Here is a 20384-nt window from a genome sequence, read left to right on the forward strand (position 1 = left end):
GGGCAAAGACTTAAGAAAGACCAATTTTGCCCGATCTCACCATGTCTGGACTTGTTTAGCGCTCATTTTCTCTAGGTATCTTCAATGTGCTCCATTGCAACTTCAGATAAGATCTGTTTGTTTAGCTTCACTCCGTTCCACTGCATCTTTAGGGAAGTAAGATTTGCTATCTTCAGTCTGCTCCGCTACAACTTTAGAGAGATAAGACTTGTGACTTTAACTAACTCTACTGAAACTTCAAGGAGATCTGCTGTGGCTTGGGTCAACTCCACTGCTGCTTCAAAGAGAAGACATTTGATTTTCAACCTGTTACCCTACTGCTTAGAGGTTTAAGGCTTGTCATCATCAATCTATGAATTCAACCTGTTACCCTACTGCTTAGGGCTTAAGGTCTTTAAGTTTGGCTTGCTACCCTACTGCTTAGGGGGTTGAACCCATCATCTTTGATCTGTTTCCCTACTGCTTAAGGGGTTAAGATCTGTAAATTCAGCCTGCTTCACTGTAACTTTAGGGGGACCAAATCTGTAATTTTTAGCCTATTACCCTACTGCTTAGGGGGTTAAGGTCTGCAAATTCGGCTTGTTACCCTCTCGCTAGGGGTTAAAGCCCTTTGAATTCAACTTGTTACCATACTGCTTAGGGGTTTAAGGTGCAGACATTTAGTCTGCTCATTGCGACTTCAAGGAGATGAGACTTGTAACTTCAGTCTGCTTCGCTGAGAGTTCAGAAAAACAAGATTCGCTGGATTTGATCTGTTCCACTGCAACTTCAGAGAGACGAGATCTTTAATTTTCAGCCTATTACCCTATTGCTTAGGGGGTTAAAGCCTGCAAATTTTGCTTGTTACCCTACTGCTTAGGGGGTTAAAGCTCATCATCTTCGATCTGTTTCCCTACTGCTTAGGGGGTTAAGATCTGCGAATTCAACCTGTTACCCTACAGTTTAGGGGGTTAAGGTATGGTGAATTCACTGATTCTAGGAACATGACCTGTAGAATTAGTTCCATGTATTTATGCTTATGCCAAAGAATTAGGATGCTATGATCAAAATGAATCAAATGCTCCTAATTAGATGCATTATGAATGATCTATGAATGTATGGGTGCAACATGTTGTGAGCGTGAATCCTTTTTAATGTTTAGGTTGCCATTGCTCTTTGTTCATCAAAGTTCTTTCACTGAAATGGTACCCTGTCTTCTTGTTCAGCTCAAATTTTGAACAGAAAACCCGAAGAGGTAGTCCCAGTTTAAACTCTTTCTTCTCATATGCTCCCAATCTTTGAGTTTGGTTAGTTCTAAATAATAGTCCTGTTTTTGGTTCCTACTATTTAGAAACCTTCAGAGCAATGTGCAGAACTCTTTTTGCGAAAATGGCTTTAGTCCATTAATCATCATTTCAATACAAAATGCTTGAAAAAGATTATAACAATGACAGGACTGAAATTTGTCAAAAACAAAATTTGAAGGGAATAGATTAACCTTGGGCAACAAATATTGCTCGAATACAAAATGAGTAGAAAGAGAATAGATGCCCCGTATATCGCAGCGTGAGCTTCTTTGTACTAACTTCTTAGGGACTCCCTTTTTGCACAATATGTATTTAGGAGATCTAGAGTACCCTTGTAGATGCCTCAAGATGTAACATCTCCCCTCATTGTTATTTTAGGTATCGTGAGACCATTACATGCCCCACTTTCAATCAAAATTTGAATTCGCCCTTTACGGGTTTTCAATTCAAAAAATCCCTTTGGTCTCAAGGTGCTCTTTGCGAGTTTTCACCCTAGCCTCTCCTTCTTCTTTCTTTCTTTTTTTTTTCTTTTAGGCGAAGTATTTCTTAACCGAATTTGAATTCACAGGATTAGGTAAAGTCTTGCCATCCATTTCGGCCAATATCAATGCTCCGTCAGAAAAGGCTTTCTTCACCACATAAGGTCCTTCCCAATTCGGCATCCATTTTCCTCTAAAATCCTTTTGTATGGGCAGGATCTTTTTCAATACTAGGTTTCTCTCGTGGAATTCTCTAGGATGAACCTTTTTGTTGTAAGCTTGTATCATTCGCTTTTGGTACATCTGACCATGGCGAATAGCCCTTAGCCTCTTTTCTTCAATCAAATTCAACTGATCGTATCGAGACTGGATCCATTCTGCTTCATCCAACTTTACCTCTGACAAAACTCTGAGGGAAGGAATCTCGACCTCGATAGGTAAAACTGCCTCCATTCCATAAACCAATGAGAAAGACGTTGCCCCGGTAGAAGTTCTGACAGACGTTCGATAAGCATAGAGGGCGAATGGTAGCTTTTCATGCCAGTCTTTATAAGTCTCAGTCATTTTCCCTACAATCTTCTTGATGTTCTTATTGGCTGCTTCGACTGCACTATTCATCTAAGGGTGATACGGTGACGAGTTGTGGTGTCTGATCTTGAACTGACTGTAGACATCCGCTATCGTGCTGTTGTTCAAATTTAATGCTTTGTCAGATATGATCCTTTCCGGCATTCCATATCGACAGATGATTTCCTTTTTCAGGAACTTGCTAACTGCTGATTTAGTGCATTGGCATATGAAGCGGCCTCCACCCATTTGGTGAAATAATCGATGACAAAAAAGATGAATCGGTGCCCATTTGAAGCTTTTGGTGAAACTAGCCCAATCACATCCATGCCCCACATCGAGAAAGGCCATGGCGAAGTCATGACATGCAGAGGTGAGGGAGGTACATTAATCTTGTCTCCATAGATTTGGCACTTATGACATCTTTTGGCGTAGTTAATACAGTCTCCTTCCGTGATGGACCAATTATAACCGAACCTCATAATTTGCCTGGCCATTGTAAAACTCTTAGCGTGTGTCCCACAGACGCCCTCATGGACTTCTTCTAAGATTTTCTTAGCCTCAATAGCATCTACACATCTCAACAATACCTGATCCTTCCTTCTTTTGTATAGGATCTCCCCGTCTAAGACATAGTCATGGGCCAGTCTTCTCAACATTCTTTTGTCATTCTCAGTAGCTTGATCGGGGTACTCACGATTCTTCACATATCGCAGGATATCGTGGTACCAAGGGTGATCATCATTTTCTTCTTCTTCTTTGAGGTTGTAACAATGAGCCGGGGCCTCGTAAATGCTCATTTAGATTGGTTTCACATCCTCTGGTTGGTTCACCTTGATCATAAAAGCTAAAGTTGCTAGGGCGTCAGCCATCTGATTTTCTTCTCGTGGGAGGTAGCAGAAGACAATATCATCAAACTCTTTAATTAACTCAAGGATCAACCTCCGGTAATTGATCAATTTGGGGTCTCTTGTCTCCCATTCACCTTTGAGTTGATAAATCACTAGGGCAGAATCTCCATATACCTCTAACACCTTGATTTTACGTTCTATGGCCGCACGTATTCCCATGATGCATGCTTCGTATTCTGCCATATTGTTCGTGCAGTCAAAATCTAATTTATTAGTGAAGGGATAATGATCTCCGTTCGGGGATACCAGGACTGCCCCGATTCTATTACCCACGGCATTTGATGCTCCGTTAAAGTTTAGCTTCCAAGGATGACCTTCTTGAGGGTCTTCTTCAGTGGTTGCTACGTACATTAGATCTTCATTTGGGAAGTCAAAGTTTAGAGGCTCGTAGTCCTCTAGGGCTCTGCTGGCTAGGAAATCTGCTATCGCACTCCCTTTTACGACCTTCTAGTTCACATAGACTATATCGAATTCAGAAAGTAGAATTTGCCATTGTGCCATCCTCCCTTTCAAAGCAGTCAACTCCATCAAGTAATTCAGAGGGTCCATTTTAGAGATTAGCCAAGTTATGTGATACAACATGTATTGTCTCAGTCTTCGGGTTGTCCAGATTAAGGCACAACACAACTTTTCAATGAACGAGTATCTCGTCTCGCACTCAGTAAACTTTTTACTGAGGTAATATATCGCTCTTTCTTTCCTTCCCAATTCATCGTGTTGGCCAAGCACGCATCCCATAGAATTTTCAAATACCATCAAATACAGTATCAGTAGCTTATCTGGACTAGGTGGTGTCAATACTCGGGCTTTAGACAAATATTGCTTAACTTTGTCGAAAGTCTTCTGGAATTCCTCGTCCCAAACACTAGGGTTGTGTTTCTTAAGGAGACGGAATATAGAGTCACATTTCTCGGTTAATTGTGAAATAAACCAAGCGATGTAATTTAGTCTTCCTAGGAATCCCCGAACTTCCTTCTGAGTACGTGGTGGAGGTAACTCTTGTATGGCTTTGACTTTATCTGAGTCAATCTCAATCCCTTTTTCACTAACCACGAATCCTAGCAGTTTTCCTGACCTGGTCCCGAAGGTACATTTTGCTGGATTAAGTTTCAGCTGGAATTTCCTCAATCTCAAAAATAATTTCCTTAAGACTTGCACATGCTCTTCTTCAGTCTGAGATTTGGCGATCATGTCGTCGACATAGACTTCAATTTATTTATGCATCATATCATGGAATAGGGTTACCATGGCTCTCTGATATGTTGCTCCCGCATTTTTCAATCCGAACGGCATTACCTTATAGCAAAAGGTTCCCCACATGGTCACGAATGTGGTTTTATTCATGTCTTCGGGATGCATCTTGATCTAATTGTACCCCGAGAAACCATCCATGAAGGAGAAGAGTGAATAGCCTGCCGTGTTATCCACTAAGGTGTCAATATGAGGCAACAGGAAATTATCCTTTGGACTAGCTTTGTTTAAGTCTCTGTAGTCTACACACATCCGTACTTTTCTATCTTTTTTAGGGACGGGGACGATGTTGGCTACCCATTCCGGGTACTTAACTACTTGTAAGAAACCAGCATCAAATTGCTTCTTGACCTCCTCTTTTATTTTCAACAAAACATCGGGTCGCATCCTTCGAAGCTTTTGCTGAACTGGCTTGCATTATTCTTTGATGGAGAGCCTGTGAACCACAATGTCAGTACTTAGCCCAAGTATATCTTGATATGACCATGCAAAGACATCCTTGAACTCTTGGAGTAACTCAATAAGGTCCCGCTTTGTCTCTGTGGCAATATAAGCTTCGATCTTTACTTCTTTCTTTTCTAGTTCATCTCCTAAGTTCACGACTTCTACAGTCTCTTTGTGGGGTAGAATCTGTTTCTCCTCGTGTTCTACTATCCTTAACAAATCAAGGGATAAGTTACAGTCTTCGTCATCCTCAAAGTCCTGAGATCCCTCTAGACACATATCCCGCTCAAAAGGAGACTCTGAATTAGTAGCAACGTCACTCACATCATTGATATCTGGAGACCTATTGTAGATGCGAAGGAAGATACAAAGAACAAGAGAATCTAAGAACAATGATATGTATGGTATGATCATGAATGAAAGCATAAAAGAATATTTGCACGGAATAAGTCAAAAGGATGTATTTCATTGAAATAACGATTTCGAACATAAGTCTATTTCACAAAAGGACACTTGTTACTCCTAGGCCTAGAGTAATAAGTGTGATTTGGACATTACTCTGAGTTAGTTCTAAATACTACAGGAATTTCTTCCACAGTCCAATTATTCAGAATGCTTCCCGGCTCATAGGGGCGACTGCCCGACAAATTCTCTACCCCAGTTCTTTCTTCATATGTGGAGTTGATGTCCAACTCTCCATCAATTCTTCCACAATTTCTTTTTCGGACATCTTCCACTCGGAGTGAATGACCCCTCCAGACACAAAAGTTTTCGATATATGGGGGAAGATCATTGGTTCCCATTCGATTTCTTCCCCGCTCAATCGCTCTCTCCTTCTTTCTTACTTCTTTTCAAGTTCTTTCTTTCTTTGTTTCATGTCCGGCTTAAACCCTAACCCAAAATAGTCTTGTTTTTCCTTTATCATTGGTACATTAATCCTTCCCTAGAGGTATCTCCCGAGTCCTCTTTCGGGTAGAGCCTCTTTTCCAATAGTTAGCCGTAGTCCCATTCTTGTAGTCTCAAAAAACCTGGGTATTGGAATCTTATTTCCTTCAGTGATGAATGTCACGTTCACAAACTCCAAAGATCGAAAAGAGCACTCGATTGCTTCATCATTTGCCTCCAGATATGGGGCGTCACTGGTTATTGTCGCGATGATGTCCTCTTCAGCATTGATCGTTACTAACCGACCTTTAGTCACTAATTTCAACTTTTGGTGCAGCGATGAAGGGACTGCCCCTATCGAGTGTATCCATGGCCTCCCCAATAGGCAATTATAAGAAGGCTTAATATCCATGACTAGGAAATCTACCTCGTATGTGCTCGGCCCGATTAAGAGGAGTACTTCAATTCTCTCCATTACCTTCCTTTCCGTGCCATCAAATGCTCTCACTACATTTTGGCATGTCTTCATATGGGAACTATCCACTGGCAACCTACTCAGCGTAGATAGGGGTAGGACATTCAGTGCAGACTCATTGTCAATCAATACCCCTGGTAATGTGTACCCTTTACAGCGAGTCGTGATGTGCAAAGCTTTAGTCGATCCTCGACCCCCTGGCGGTACCTCATCGTCATTGAAGAATATGAAATTGTAGGCACTTATATTGTTGACTAAGCGGTCCAATTTGTTTACAGAGATATCGTTAGCAACATAAGTTTCATTCTGCACCTTTATCAATGCGCTGCGATGGGTTTCGGAGCTTAAGAGTAAGGCCAGTACCGATATACGAGCTGGCTATTTGTACAACTGTTCTACGACACTATATTCGCTGTGCGTTAGAAATTTTAAGAATTCATTGGCTTTTTTTTCAGTCACTGATTCATTAACAGTTACTTCAGGCCCCGCCGAGTTCTCTTTCTTTTGCTCGATTGCTAATGATTTTTCTTTAACCTTCTCGACTTTTGTATTTGGGGTATAACGCCTTTCGCTGTGCATATAAAAACCTTCATCTTGAACTTCCTCTGATACATTAATCGGGGTCTCCTCTCCTGAGAATGTCACATTGCAGCTATAGTTCCACGGTACCCTTTTGCTATCCTTGTAAGGGAAAGCAACGGGCTTCTGGATTACGACCTTTGGCGCAACTTGTGCCCCGGCTTCATTCATTCTCGGACGTGATATGATAACCACTAGGTGGTTGAACTTGTAAGCATCCTTCATCGACCCCTCTTCGGAGGCACACACATCTGTTTCTTTTGGGCTCCCTACATATTCGAAGAATCCCAGCTCCTTATTATCCATCAATCCTTGTAACAAAGCCCTGAATTCCCTGCACTTTTGAATCTCATGATCCTCCTGATCATGGAACTTGCAATAATTCTTTACTTCTCGAGGTCTGACCTTGAATTCTATGCTATCAACCCTCTTTCCACCATTTTCTTCCATACTTCTTTCAACGGGGTATTCACTTCTACAATATTCATCTTAATTTCTTTCCCCGAACTCTCGATTATCACATTTATTCCCTTATCCCCATGGTTAGGTAATGGATTCTCTGCACTGGATGTATCGTCAAATTTCACTATCCCCATGTTGATGAGTCTTTCAACCAATTTCTTGAAAGTGGTGCAGTTTTCTATCGAGTGTCTTGTGGCTCCCGCATGGTATTCGCATTGGGCATTTGTGTCATACCATTTGGGATATGGAGGTTGCATTGGCTTTAGATAGAAGGGAGACACGATGTGTGCATCAAATAAACTCTGGTATAACTCCTTGTACGTCATTGGAATGGGCGTAAATTGAAGTTTCTCCCTATTTTGTTTTGTGTTGGGCTCTTGTCTGGGTGGGCCCTGCTGTCCAGTAGTTGTCGACCTTGGTTGGCTTACGGTGATCGATTTCGAATATAAGCTCACATTATTCACCTCGTGCTCTTTTTTTCTCTTCGCTGACCTCTTAGCGTTTTCCCCAGCCTCTATTTTCCCACATCTTATGGCATTTTCTATCATTTCTCTAGACATTACTATGTCCGAAAAACTCTTGGTTGCGCTACCCAACATGTGGTTAATAAAAGGTGCCTTCAGGGTATTGATGAAGAGTATAGTGGTTTCCTTTTCCAACAGAGTGGGTTGGACTTGTGTGGCCACCTCTCTCCATCGTTGGGCGTACTGCCTAAAGCTCTCATTATGCTTTTTCTCCATATTCTGTAAAGTGATTCTATCAGGGGCTATGTCTGCCACATGACCGTACTACTTCATGAAGGCTTGTGCTAAATCTTTCCATGAACTGATCAGGGCGCGACTCAGTTGGTTGTACCATCTAGAAGCGGCCCCAACCAAACTTTCTTGGAAGCAGTGGATTAATAGTTGGTCATTATTGACATGGCCTGCCATTCGTCTGCAGAACATAGTGATGTGAGCTTCGGGACAGCTAGTCCCGTTGTATTTCTCAAATTCTGGTGTTTTGAACTTGGGAGGGAGTACCAGGTCCGGAACCAAACTTAATTCCTTAGCGTCGATTCCACCACGATAGTCGGTGTTTTCCATTTCTTTAAATTTTTCTTCCAACCATCTACACCTTTCTTTAAGCTCTCTCGGGAGTTCTACCCTTGTCTTTTTTGCTTCTGTTACTTCATCGAGATTAAGGACCACAAGGTTGGTCGGGTTATCCCTCGGATTAGAGCCCGAACCGGCCTAATAATTCATTAGTGTCGAAACACCGGCCTAAAATGGTTGGGGCCTAATTGTGACCGATGGCCTTCTTGGGTACATATCAGGTTGTGTCTGAACGTCCGCTGGGGCAAAACCCGGAGGGTAGGTAGGATCTTCATTATCTTCTCCCGCATTGATCAAATGACTTTTCCCTTTTTCTAATCCACCAGCCAATAGACGAGTTAATTGGTCCATCATGCTTTTCTGGGACTCCAACATATGGTCCCTCATATCTTGTTGGATTTTGGCAAGCTGTTCTTGCATACGTGCTTGTAATTGATCCTGCATCTCTTTTTGCATTTGTTCCAATCTCTCTAACCTTTGATCCATTGCCCTTGTTTTTCCTCTTGTACCGTAACGATGTTCCAGGGTAACTGCCATGATTTTTAGGTTTTTTGTGAGTTTTAGTGTGTGTGATGCAATGCTAATGCATGAATGCAATGAATGCAATGAATGCAAAAAAAGCGTTGATTCCAATTCGATTTCATTAGAGTAACTTTCTAGAAAACAAGTTTTTTTACATAAAATAGATTACATATAAGGCTTGGCCCTGATACTTAAGGCCTTGACCTGTCTAAGAAGCCAAGCTAGCTCTCGGCCTCGGTCTGATTCTGACTCGTATTTTAAACTCAGTACATCAGCTTGTACTGCTAATGTTTGCAAGTGATCAGCCACTTCTCGCACTTGAGTCAAAGCTTCGCCCATGACGTAGACCCTGCTCCTGACTTGGTCTTGAGATTGATGAAGTTGCTCCTTCCATCACTCGTTATTTACTTCAAGGAGTTCAATCTGAAGTTCACGATTTTGCAGTGCTGTTTTGAGTTCTTCTATATTCTCTTTTAATTCTTCGATTCTGCTCTGACTAGCTTTCAACTCGATTACAGAGTTACGCGAGCGATATTGATATAATGACTTCTCTAACTCTGATACCCAGATTTTTAACCCTTCTTTCTCATTCTGGCTTTCTACCAAACTTCTTTTCAGAGCGCCTTCTCGAGCTTGAGCATCGCGAAATTTTTCTTCCCACTGGTTGGCTTTGCTTTATTCTTCTTTAACTTCATGTCGCCACTGTTCGGATGTTTTTCCTAACCCAGCGGTTCTCATTGATCTACGCAGCTTCTTATAGTTTGTCTTCAAACTGTCCAAGTCCTCTTCAGCCTTGTTTTTCCCTTTTCTGAGTTTTTTAGCTTCTAGTTTCTGGACATCGACATCTAACCCTAACTGCATCTTTTCTTCTTCCAACTGCTCGATCCTTTTTTTCTAGCTCCAAACTCTTTTTCTCGAAATCTTGCCTGATGATTTCTAGCTCAGATGGGATTACTTTCAAGTGTTCTTCTATCGATTGAGGATTCCCTTGATCTGATGTAGGAATGTCGTCGTTAATCCTCTGATTCCACCATCGGTCGTACTCAGGAATAGTCATGGGATTGGCAGCAAACTTCTTCATTCTACGAGTCTGGTTCTAGGCATTTGATATCTCGCGAACTTTCTTTTTGTAATTATTCCCTGTGAACACGAACTCGTACTGGGCTAACCCGTATGTTGGTGGTGTAAACTGTCTGGATCTGTACTGTCTTAATGCAAGCAGAGGAGCATATCCGACTGCTCCCCATACTCCTAACAAGGGAACCCAATCGAAATCTCCGCATCGGTATAATATTTCATCAGGAACCATCCACGGGGCTCTCCATTCAACATCTTCTTCTTGCAAATTTTGGAGAACCGTCATCCAATTGTCTTCTGTAACATCATCTCGCCTCGGTGTAGCCACTAATTCTTTCAACGGAGAGTAATTTTCAGAGAAGATAAGATACGAGACCTTTTCCACTTTCCAAAAATGGCTGTGGAACCAGGATAGCAAGAGCTGCGCACATCATCTCCCTTCACCCGCTCTTCTACAAGCATTTAATGATCTGAAAGTTTCAGCCAAGATTGCGGGTACAGGTGTAGTTCCTTTACCAAGCCTGTCAAAAAGGTCGGAAACAGCCTCGTCTACATGTCCCAAAGCTTTGGGGAAGATGACCAGTCCATAAATGCTCAAGGCGAAGACATCTACCCTTTTCTTCACGTCAGGGTGCGCTAAGATTAGATCCCTCAGGTTCCTCCAAGGAATACATTTACAATCTCTTTTTTGTTTGATCCGGGTTGTCACCCACTGTTTGCTCATCCCTGTGATGTTCATTAGCTTTTTTGAAAACGCTGGGACGTTAGCAGGTCTGGAATAAATTCTGTCAACCTGAATCTTTGGGCAATGGAGCAAGGTCGTGTATTCTTCTATAGTAGGTACCAAATCCACTTTCCCGAAAGTGAAACAACTGTAAGCAGAATTCCAATATTGGGCAAGGGCTCGAAACAGGTGTTCATCTACCTTGACATCGAGCAGATAAGGTAAATCATCGTAATGACAATAGAATAGCTGTTTGACCTCGTCATCCCACTGACCCCAAATTTCTTTCATCTCTTGGAGATTATTCTGAGTTACGCTGATCCGAGTAAAATTCCATAACTCTGACACGTGCCCCTCGGTAAGACTGTCACATTTCTCTTGTTGTGTTGTCTCAGCACATATTCGGACAGCCGCGTTGTCTTCTACTTTATTAAAAAACCCCTTTTCCATGATAAGCTATCTATTTAGGAACCGAATGCGAATCAACACCTTTTATAATGAAAATGCCATGCAAATACAATCAAAGTAAAACAAAGCAAGTCAGTAATTTATACACAGTTTAAAGCAAACAAAGAATAATAAATATAGCACTTGCTCAGGTGACCACTAGGGTTTCAGAGTGGCTCTACCTAGGGCGGGTTCTTAAGGCTCGCTACATGGGGTTTGGTTCTAGAGTAAGGGTACCTGAACTAGCAGATTCCTCGATCTTCATCCATTATAGGCTTATACAGACTGAGTTCAGTTCAGGGGAATACATTTCCCTATGGCTGCACGGAGATGAAAATCTCACGAAGACATAGGTACGGATGTATCCCGAAAGCGATCCACTATCCTGCACCGAGGTGAAAACCTCACAAATGAGTAGTTTCTCACTCCCACTTAAAGGGGTGTGACCACAGCGGTCATGCATAGCAATATGCAAGACTATTCAAAGAATCAAACCAATGCAGCAGGTATTATATCATAAACCACAAAAAATAGCTGATGAAATGCAATGAAAGGATCATATTTCAAAACTGAATTTTCAATTTTTGATAAAAAGACAAAAGTTAATCAACTTGCGGCTTGACTCTCTTATTTGATTCCCCAGCGGAGTCGCCAAGCTGTCATAACCATTTTTTTTGAAAAAACGGGTATCGACTTGGATTTTGATAATAAAAATGAATAGAGGAGTCGCCACCGATCCTTTTTGACGAGGTGTGATCGGGTCACCTCGGAAAAGTGGTTGTTTTTAATAAATAGTTTGATTTATTTAAACAATAATTTCAGTCTACGCAAATCAAGGAAACAGGTTCGGGAGTCGGTTACGCACGAGGAAGGATTAGCACCATTGATACGCCCAAAATTGGTACCTAGTTGATTAATTAGTGTCTTAGTGTCGGAGATTGAAAACTTGGAAGACTTTTGAAATACGATCCCTCTTTGTAAAGAAAATGCTTAAATATTAAAGACCTTCTCATCTCAAAATATGAAATGTCACATCCAGTGAGTTAGGACACAACATCTTGAATTTTCGAAAGCGAGCTTGCCTTTTATAAAATCTGTGTATTTTATTAAAAGGGTATTCGATTATTTAGAGTAAACGAGAGAAATTGAAACCCAGTAAGTTAGGGCATGTTTTCTCGAATTCTCAAACACCAAATATTGGCTTTATTTCAAAACAAATTCTTATTTCGAGATGACAAAATGTCATACCCGGTAAGTTAGGGCATAACACTTCGCATCTTCGAGAATAAGCATTTTTCAAAACCCGTATAGTGATTTAAAAAGAATATATTCCGTTATTTAGGTTAAATGAGAAAAGTCGAAACCCAGTAAGTTAGGGTACGATTATCTCGAATTACCTAATACGAGATATTACTTTTATGAAAGAATCGTTTTAACATATTAAGTAAAACGTGATTTATAGTAAAATATAAAGCAAATTAGGGTATTAATATGTATAATAACATAATGATAGGTGTGATGGTGTCAAAAAACAATAACATGAGCAGTTATAAATGATGAATAAATAGAAATGTTAGTAACATGTAAATATAAACAAATGCATGAGGAAAATAAAACGATTGAATACATGAGTAAATAAATGAAAATGAATAAAACATGGCAAAAATAAAAATGGCGATGATAACGTGAGCGATAATAATAGCGATAACATAAATAATAATAATATAAAACGATGCAGATATATACATAGATGCATTGAGATATATACGTAATAATAGAAATAAAATATATATGTAGTATTAAAAAGGAAAATATACATAATATACATATATATATATATATAAAATATATATGAGATATAAAAGGTATATACATGGTAAAACATAATATGATATTTACAATATATAAAACTATAATAGAATGATATACACGATATAATATTAATTTACATAGGCATAATATGAAGTATAATATATATAAATATATATTAAAAGTATGTATATATGGCACAAATGTATTAACAAAACAATAATATCAAAACTAATAATAACAATAATATATAAATGTATACGTATATATATTAAAGATATATAATAAATATTAATAATATAGAGGTAAAAATAGATATAACAAAATGTACATAATAGAATATTTGAATATGTACACATAAAACATATATTAGGAACAATAATAATATATAAAACAACTATAAGAATATATATAATATGTATATATATATAGTATTAATTTAAAAGGGCTAAATAATAATAAAATATGCTAAAAATAATAATACAAGAATGGTACAATAGAATAATGAATAATATTAAAATAAAAATAATATAAAAAGTGTATTAAATAGGAGAAATGGACTAAATTTGAAACAAATATTAAGTTTTGGGGCCGATTTAAAAAAACTAATAAAGAGAAGGGACTAATTTGAAAGCGCAAATAACATACGAGGTCCAAAAGGGCAATTTACCTGAGCCCTTGAAACGGTGTCGCTGAAGGGAGGACCAACTTGCAAAATGCGATAAACCTCGGGGCTAATTTAAAAGAATTGAAAACTTGATTGCAAAACATATAAAAATCGGAAGGACCGGGCATGCAATTAGCCCCTAAGAGTAAAAACACGTGGATCCCAGGGTAAGACCGGTCGGGTCTTCGGGTCGCGCCTAAACGGCGCCGTTTCTGGGTTTTAAAAGGGTCGGGCAAAACAGTGTGTTTTGCCGGCCTATATAAACTAATTATTTTTTTTAATTTCATTTCCCTTCTCCCTTTTTTAAAAAGGTCTTCTAATCCTCTCTTTTCTCTCTGCAGGTACCTTGGGTGCAGCCAAGATTCATCGCCGTCGTCAAGCGCCTTCCGCCTCGGTCTGCCGCATGGCCACCATGAGTTTCAAAAGGTGTATTTTTTATTTTATTTTTTATTTTCCTCTTTATTTTAATAATATATATATGCACAACCATGTAATCGGAAATAAAGTAAAAGAGGAAAGAAAGAAACCGATTCAAAACTTAGAAAATTTAAACACCTTTCGATCTTCTGATTTTGATTTCTTCCTTGGGCTTTGTTTTATTTCTTGTGATTTGTTGATGTTTTCTAATCTCTGTTTTGGTATTGAGTCTTCTTTTTTTGATATAGGTGGTTGAAATCTAAGAGATTTTATTGTAAAAATCTGCTAAGCTAACCTTTACAAAATCATCCATTCGGCTTTTATAAAGCCTTTACAATCTCTCTGCTTTCTACAGTATTCTCACATTCAATGGTTGCAGGTGCAAAGGCGGTGGAGCAGAGGCCACTTGCTGTCGACGTGACTAGGGGCGGTGGGATAGGTGATTTAGGCTAGGGTTTGTTTTTTTTTTTTAATTTTGGTTTTGATTTCGGGCTGATTTTAGGCATATAGCCCGTTTGGGGTTTGGGTAGGTTTAGTGTTTTGGGTAAATTGGGTTAGGGGTTTTGGGCCCAAAATTGGGCTTGTACATTATGTATGTAGAATAATGTTTTTGTTCTATAGGCAAGTCGCTCGGCACAACTCATGACTATGAGGTTTGATGGATCAAGGAAAATGCAATAACATATCACTAAGATGACTTGCAATGTAGAAAAACTAAAGACTTTGGGGATGATGGAAAATGACACTTTCTTAGTGTAGTTTATCTTAAATTATGGGACATTTCAAATTAATTATAAATTTTTTAAGAATAAAATGGATGTAAGCTTGTTCCGCAGAAAAAAAAAACTAAAAATCAATCAATCCTGTGGGTCAAAGAATTAGCAAAGGACTTAAAAGATGAAACTAATAAGTTTAAGTAAAAGAAAAATATGCCTAACAGGATTGATAGAATGACTTCCTACAGAATTAGCAAAATTATTTTAAATATTTAAATTTTTATTCTTAAGTTATATTGATTATAATATAAACCATAAATATTTTTAAAATTAAATATTTATATCATTTTGTTTTTATTTTCTCGATATTTGTGTTGTAGGTCAATTTTGGCCTATAAAATAACAAACCCCTTCACCCATTTTCAAACCCATGCTCGGAGCCCAATAACCAAGCCCAAACAATCTAGACATAGCCCAACATCAGAGAAAAACAAAACAAACAATATGAAACCCTAGCCCCTAGCCACTGTCAGAGCCTGGCCACCATCATGCCGTCTGCCACATCCATTGTCTGCCACCACCACCTGCTCCACTTTCAAGACAAAGAGAACACGCAAGCAGCAAAAACATATTAGAGAGCAAAGTAAACGACTATATAAGCCGAACAAAGTGATGTAAAAAAGGGGAGGGGATTTTTTTTCTTCTTTTCTCTTTGAACAAAAAAACATTTGATTTTTCAGCAAAACATTGATTCCATCAATATCCAAGTAAGAGAATATCACCAAATCAAACCCAATATCAGAGATCGAAGAACCGAAAGCATAAAAACCTAATGTGATTTTTTTAATCCCATTTTAGTTTCGTTTTTGGGCCTATTTTCTCACATATATATTAAAACATATAAAAAAATATAATACAAAAAATAAAAAAATAAGAAATCACATATTTTCTCGCACGGTGGCCAGCGCCGGCGACGGTCTGACGACTGGACGACGACCGGCCCAATGGCCGGAAATCCTTAGCTCTCCCTCTTCCCCTTTCTTTTTTTTTTCTTCCTAAGCTACAAAATGATTTAAAAAAAAATTGCTTTTATAGAGACCAAAACGGTGCATTTTGGTCCCCCCTTTTAAATAAAACGACATCGTTTTGGATAGGGCAGGATCGATCCGACCCGACCCACTAGGATCCGCGTGTTTTCTTGTATAATGGTCTAATTGTGCGCGTGGCTCTTCCGCATTTTCGGCGTTTTAAATCAAGTTTATATTTATTTAATAATTTTGCCTTGAAATTTGACCCGCTTTACAATTTAGTCCCGCTCAATGCTGTACGTTTTAGAGGCTTGGGCAAATTGCCCCTTTGGCCCCCCACTGTTTCCGCGCGTTTCAAATGGGTCCTTCCTTTTATTTTATTTCTGATTTAGCCCCAGGATTCAATTTATTAATTCGTTTGTAATCCTTTTTCATTTATTTTTGTTCCTATATTATTAAGTTAATTCTTTTAAATATCAATAATTATTATATTATATTTAGTATTATTTTTACTAGTATATTTACTTTTTATTTATTATTGTTTTTAATACTATTATTATATTCACTATTTATTACTTTATTTTAATATTATATTCATTATTATCACTATTTTCTATTATTTTTAACATTTTCATTATTTTTAAATATTAATTACTATTATGTATAATAATCGTTTTATGTACTTTTAATATTATTATTATGTACATATCTTTAATACATATACGTATATATTTGTGTAGTATTATTATAATTGTTTTAAAATTATTATTGTTTCTAATATCTATATATTATGTATATATTTTTATATATGTATTATGTATATACTTTTCATCCCTATTATTGTGTATATATATATATAGCATTATTAGTATTTTTAATGTTATGTTATCATCACCTTACTTACTATTATTATATGTTTATATACATTCGTTTTTATTTCGTGTTTAATACTATTATTTTCATGTTTAATATCGCATACATTGTTATTATTTTAATATTATTATCGTAGTTATTATTTGTTTCGACGTATTTCTAACTCTGTTATGTTTTGTTACCTCCCGTTTTTGTATCATCTTGCTGTTCACTACTTTAAAGATTTTTATTCATGTCTTTTAATTTCAAGAAATAAGGCAATGCACCGATTCAACATTAAGTCATCGATTTCATCGCTATGTTGGGTGAAATTCGTCGGCTCGTGTTAAAACGGAACACCCTTCTAAAAAACCGAAAACTAAAAAATCTCATTTTTCAATCGGATCACGGTTAAATGTCAAATTGAATTCGTATTTTTGAAAATCAAGACAACACTTGTTTAATAAAGATACCAATTTTGGGCGTCGCGAGGGTGCTAATACCTTCCTCGTGAGTAACTGACTCCCGAGCCCTATTTTTCTCTGGATTTTTTACGTAGATCTAAATTCGGCCTTCATTTTTGTTCAAGAATAAATTTTCTTTTCTAAAAGATGATTTATTAGGTGTCTGATCACACCTAAAAAAAGATCGGTGGCAACTCCTCTTTTTTTTTAATAAAATCGAAAGTCGATTTTTAAATTTTCAAATAATCGCCTCAACTAGCGACCGAGAGTAAAATTTTACGTCGCAACAATTTGTATTTTTGAAATGTTACAAATTTTATAATAATTTTTTAAAATAAATATAATATATTTTAATTAATATATATAATCAAATTTGTCTATTACATGAAATAATAAATTAATTATTATATAAAGTAACTTTACAAAGCATAACTTACCTAAGGATCAAGTTGGGTTGGACCACAATTTGAAATTTTTGAATGTCTTGTTCAAACCCAAATTAAATCAAGCTGATATTTCACTTTACTATTAAAAATAAAATATTTAGAAATTATTTAATAATATATTTTCTAATTAAACTTGAATAAAATAATATTTTATTATTAACTATCAAGAAAAAGTTAAATGAAAACAACTTTAATTCATTTCTAACTTCAAGTAAAATATATTAAAAAGTTATTAAGGTTATCAATAAATATTAAATGTGATGGTAAAATATATTATACTCTTTATAAAAAATTTGAATTCAAATTTTAAAAACGATTTTATTTAAAAAACAATCACAAATAATTCTGAAAGAATTAATCTATTAACCATAAAACTATTGGTTATTCTCAAATGAAAGATATAATATGCAACAATAATGTTAAATTTATACATTGAATTTGTTCACCCTAGGAAACCTCAACCTAGAAAAAATTATAATCCAAGATGAAAAGTACCCCAAAGAACTTTCCCCTCTACCTTTCAGAAAAAAAGAACATTTTGGTCTAATATATTGTCACAAAGTTGGTAATCTTTGCCTTCATCAAAAAGCCATTTCTCAAGCATTGAAAGTTGGCTTTGAGCATTGACGTGTTGCTTACTTTCATATTGTGAATGGCTTGCCTCAGGTGACATAGATGGTGAGATATCAGAAAGTGAAGAATCTAAAGATTCAAACCCTAAATGTGATTGAAATGCCTCTGCCATTTCCTTGCTGTTCTTGTCTTCCTTCATTGGATCAGTCCCTTCTTCACTATAATCTGTAGAATCAGCCATTTTCCATGGATTATTTCTCATCCACCCTTTCAACAACTTAGCTATGTTTTCAGTGCTTGAAGCATATCCACTTGGTTTTGGATAAGATGTGTGGTCACTTGATTTCTCAGGTGATAATGCATCAGATAAATCCTTTTTAGCCATATGGATATCAGTCTGCAACTTTCTCTCCCACTGACCTCTACAAATCTGGTATGACGATGATGATGATGAAAACCCATATCTAGAAGAACCTTCATTGCCTTGTAGCTTCTTCAGCTTCTTCTTCAAATGAGTGTTCCAATAATTTTTGATGTCATTGTCTGTTCTTTCAGGGAGGTAAGATGCTATTGCAGCCCATCTGTAACAATAATAAATGCCCCCCATTCATTATAAAACCAACTTATTCATTACATTCAACACTAAACAGACGACAAGTTAATATTCACTGTTGATACTTGATATATATATATATACGGTAAGTGATCACTAACCTGTTGCCTAAGAGTGCTTGAAGGTGGATTATCATTTTCTCTTCATTTTCTGTGAAGTTACCCCTTTTAATCCCAGGCCGTAAGTAATTAGTCCACCTAAGCCTGCAACTCTTGCTACATCTAAGCAAACCTGAATATATATATATATATATATAACAAAGATTAGTAATTGCATGATTGTATTCATTTACGATCAAATACCAAACAAAACAAAACAAGATCCTGTTCTAGAACCTGTTTTGGTGGGAAAAGCCCTCCAATTCCCAGGACCATGTTGTTGAATATAAGACACCAAGATGAGATCTTCTTCAGGAGTCCATGGCCCTTTCTTGACACCAGCTTTGTCACAACAAGGTTGTCTTCCCATTATCAAAACTGCAGTTGATTTCTTGTGTTTTTAGGGTTTAGTTTATGTTGGTGGGAGCTTTAAGACGAGTCTAATATTAAGACAAAGGATTTGATGTTGCAGCATTACATATATAGAAATCAAAGTGTAAGACAGTGAGGATGCTGACTTAAAAAGAGGAAAAAAAGGGTTGTATCCAAGTTCCAACTCCCTCCCTAAAGGGTCAAAAAGATGACAGCAAGTGCATTAACTCAAGGAGAGAGAGGGAGGGATCGACTTAAATAGACAGCTCAATAATAACATTATTGAACCTTGTTTTATGATTTCAATTTTTTTTATTTTGTTACTGATATTTTTAAAAGTATTATGATGTTATTTGTATTAAGAATATGATTATATTTTATTTTTCATTAAAAATAATAAATTAGTTTCTATACGGAGTAAACTGAAGTAAATTGATTCTTCATTAAAATTTCATTCATTTCTACTATTAAAAACTAATCTTTATACATCAAAATAAGGTACACGTGAGAGACCATATGTAACTGTCGATTATTTTATCAACTACGTTAGTTTTTAACAATAGAATTGAATGAAATTTTAATAAAATAACTAACTTACTGTTTAATATAACTTATAATGTCTAATTTATTTATTTTTTATTAAATAAAAAATACAATTAATTTTTAATACAGAGGCTTCTATGATAATTTTATCTATTATAATGGTTTCTATGATAATTTTATCTAATTTTGATTATAAGTGGTTGTGATTGTATTCATGACTAATTATTCCAAGTGATGATACAACTAGCAATGACAATAAGTACAATAAATGCTGATATATTAAAAAGCTTTTAAATTATTACAATTTTCTTAAACAAAATTTTAAATTATTTTTGTAGTTATATAAGTTTTTAATTTATAATTTTTATTCATAAAATTTCTTGATTGTAATGTTAAAGTAAAAATATTTTAAATTTTTGACATTTTATCTAATTTCTTGTTAATGGAATAAAAATTATTTCAAGTGATGATAAAAGTATGTGTTAGGATCGACCTAATTAAGCAACAAGTAAAAAAAAATAGCGGAATAAATTGAGAAATTGAACACACAAATTTAACGTGAAAAAACTCCTCCAAAGAGGAT

General features: G+C 36.7%; 1 protein-coding gene across 1 annotated transcript; it reads right to left on the reverse strand.

Annotated features, from left to right (window-relative positions):
- Positions 1 to 17983: 17983 nt before the first annotated feature.
- Positions 17984 to 19492, reverse strand: LOC108482817 (transcription factor MYB30-like). The gene is made up of 3 exons (XM_017785913.2): positions 19124 to 19492; positions 18890 to 19019; positions 17984 to 18756 (listed from the first exon to the last, which is right to left on the reverse strand). The coding sequence occupies exons 1-3, from the start codon at positions 19254 to 19256 to the stop codon at positions 18123 to 18125; spliced, it is 897 nt and encodes a 298-aa protein (XP_017641402.1). The 5' UTR covers positions 19257 to 19492; the 3' UTR covers positions 17984 to 18122.
- Positions 19493 to 20384: the final 892 nt, after the last annotated feature.

This window comes from Gossypium arboreum, chromosome 7 (assembly GCF_025698485.1).
Source record: "Gossypium arboreum isolate Shixiya-1 chromosome 7, ASM2569848v2, whole genome shotgun sequence".
NCBI lineage: Eukaryota > Viridiplantae > Streptophyta > Magnoliopsida > Malvales > Malvaceae > Gossypium > Gossypium arboreum.

Excerpts from the sequence above, each read along its gene's own strand:
- LOC108482817 (XM_017785913.2), bottom strand. The coding sequence starts at position 19,256 with ATGGGAAGACAACCTTGTTGTGACAAAGCTGGTGTCAAGAAAGGGCCA. Across the intron at positions 19,020-19,123 it reads GGCTTTTCCCACCAAAACAG|GTTTGCTTAGATGTAGCAAG; the intron begins GTTCTAGAACAG and ends ATATATATTCAG. Across the intron at positions 18,757-18,889 it reads CAAGCACTCTTAGGCAACAG|ATGGGCTGCAATAGCATCTT; the intron begins GTTAGTGATCAC and ends TTATTGTTACAG.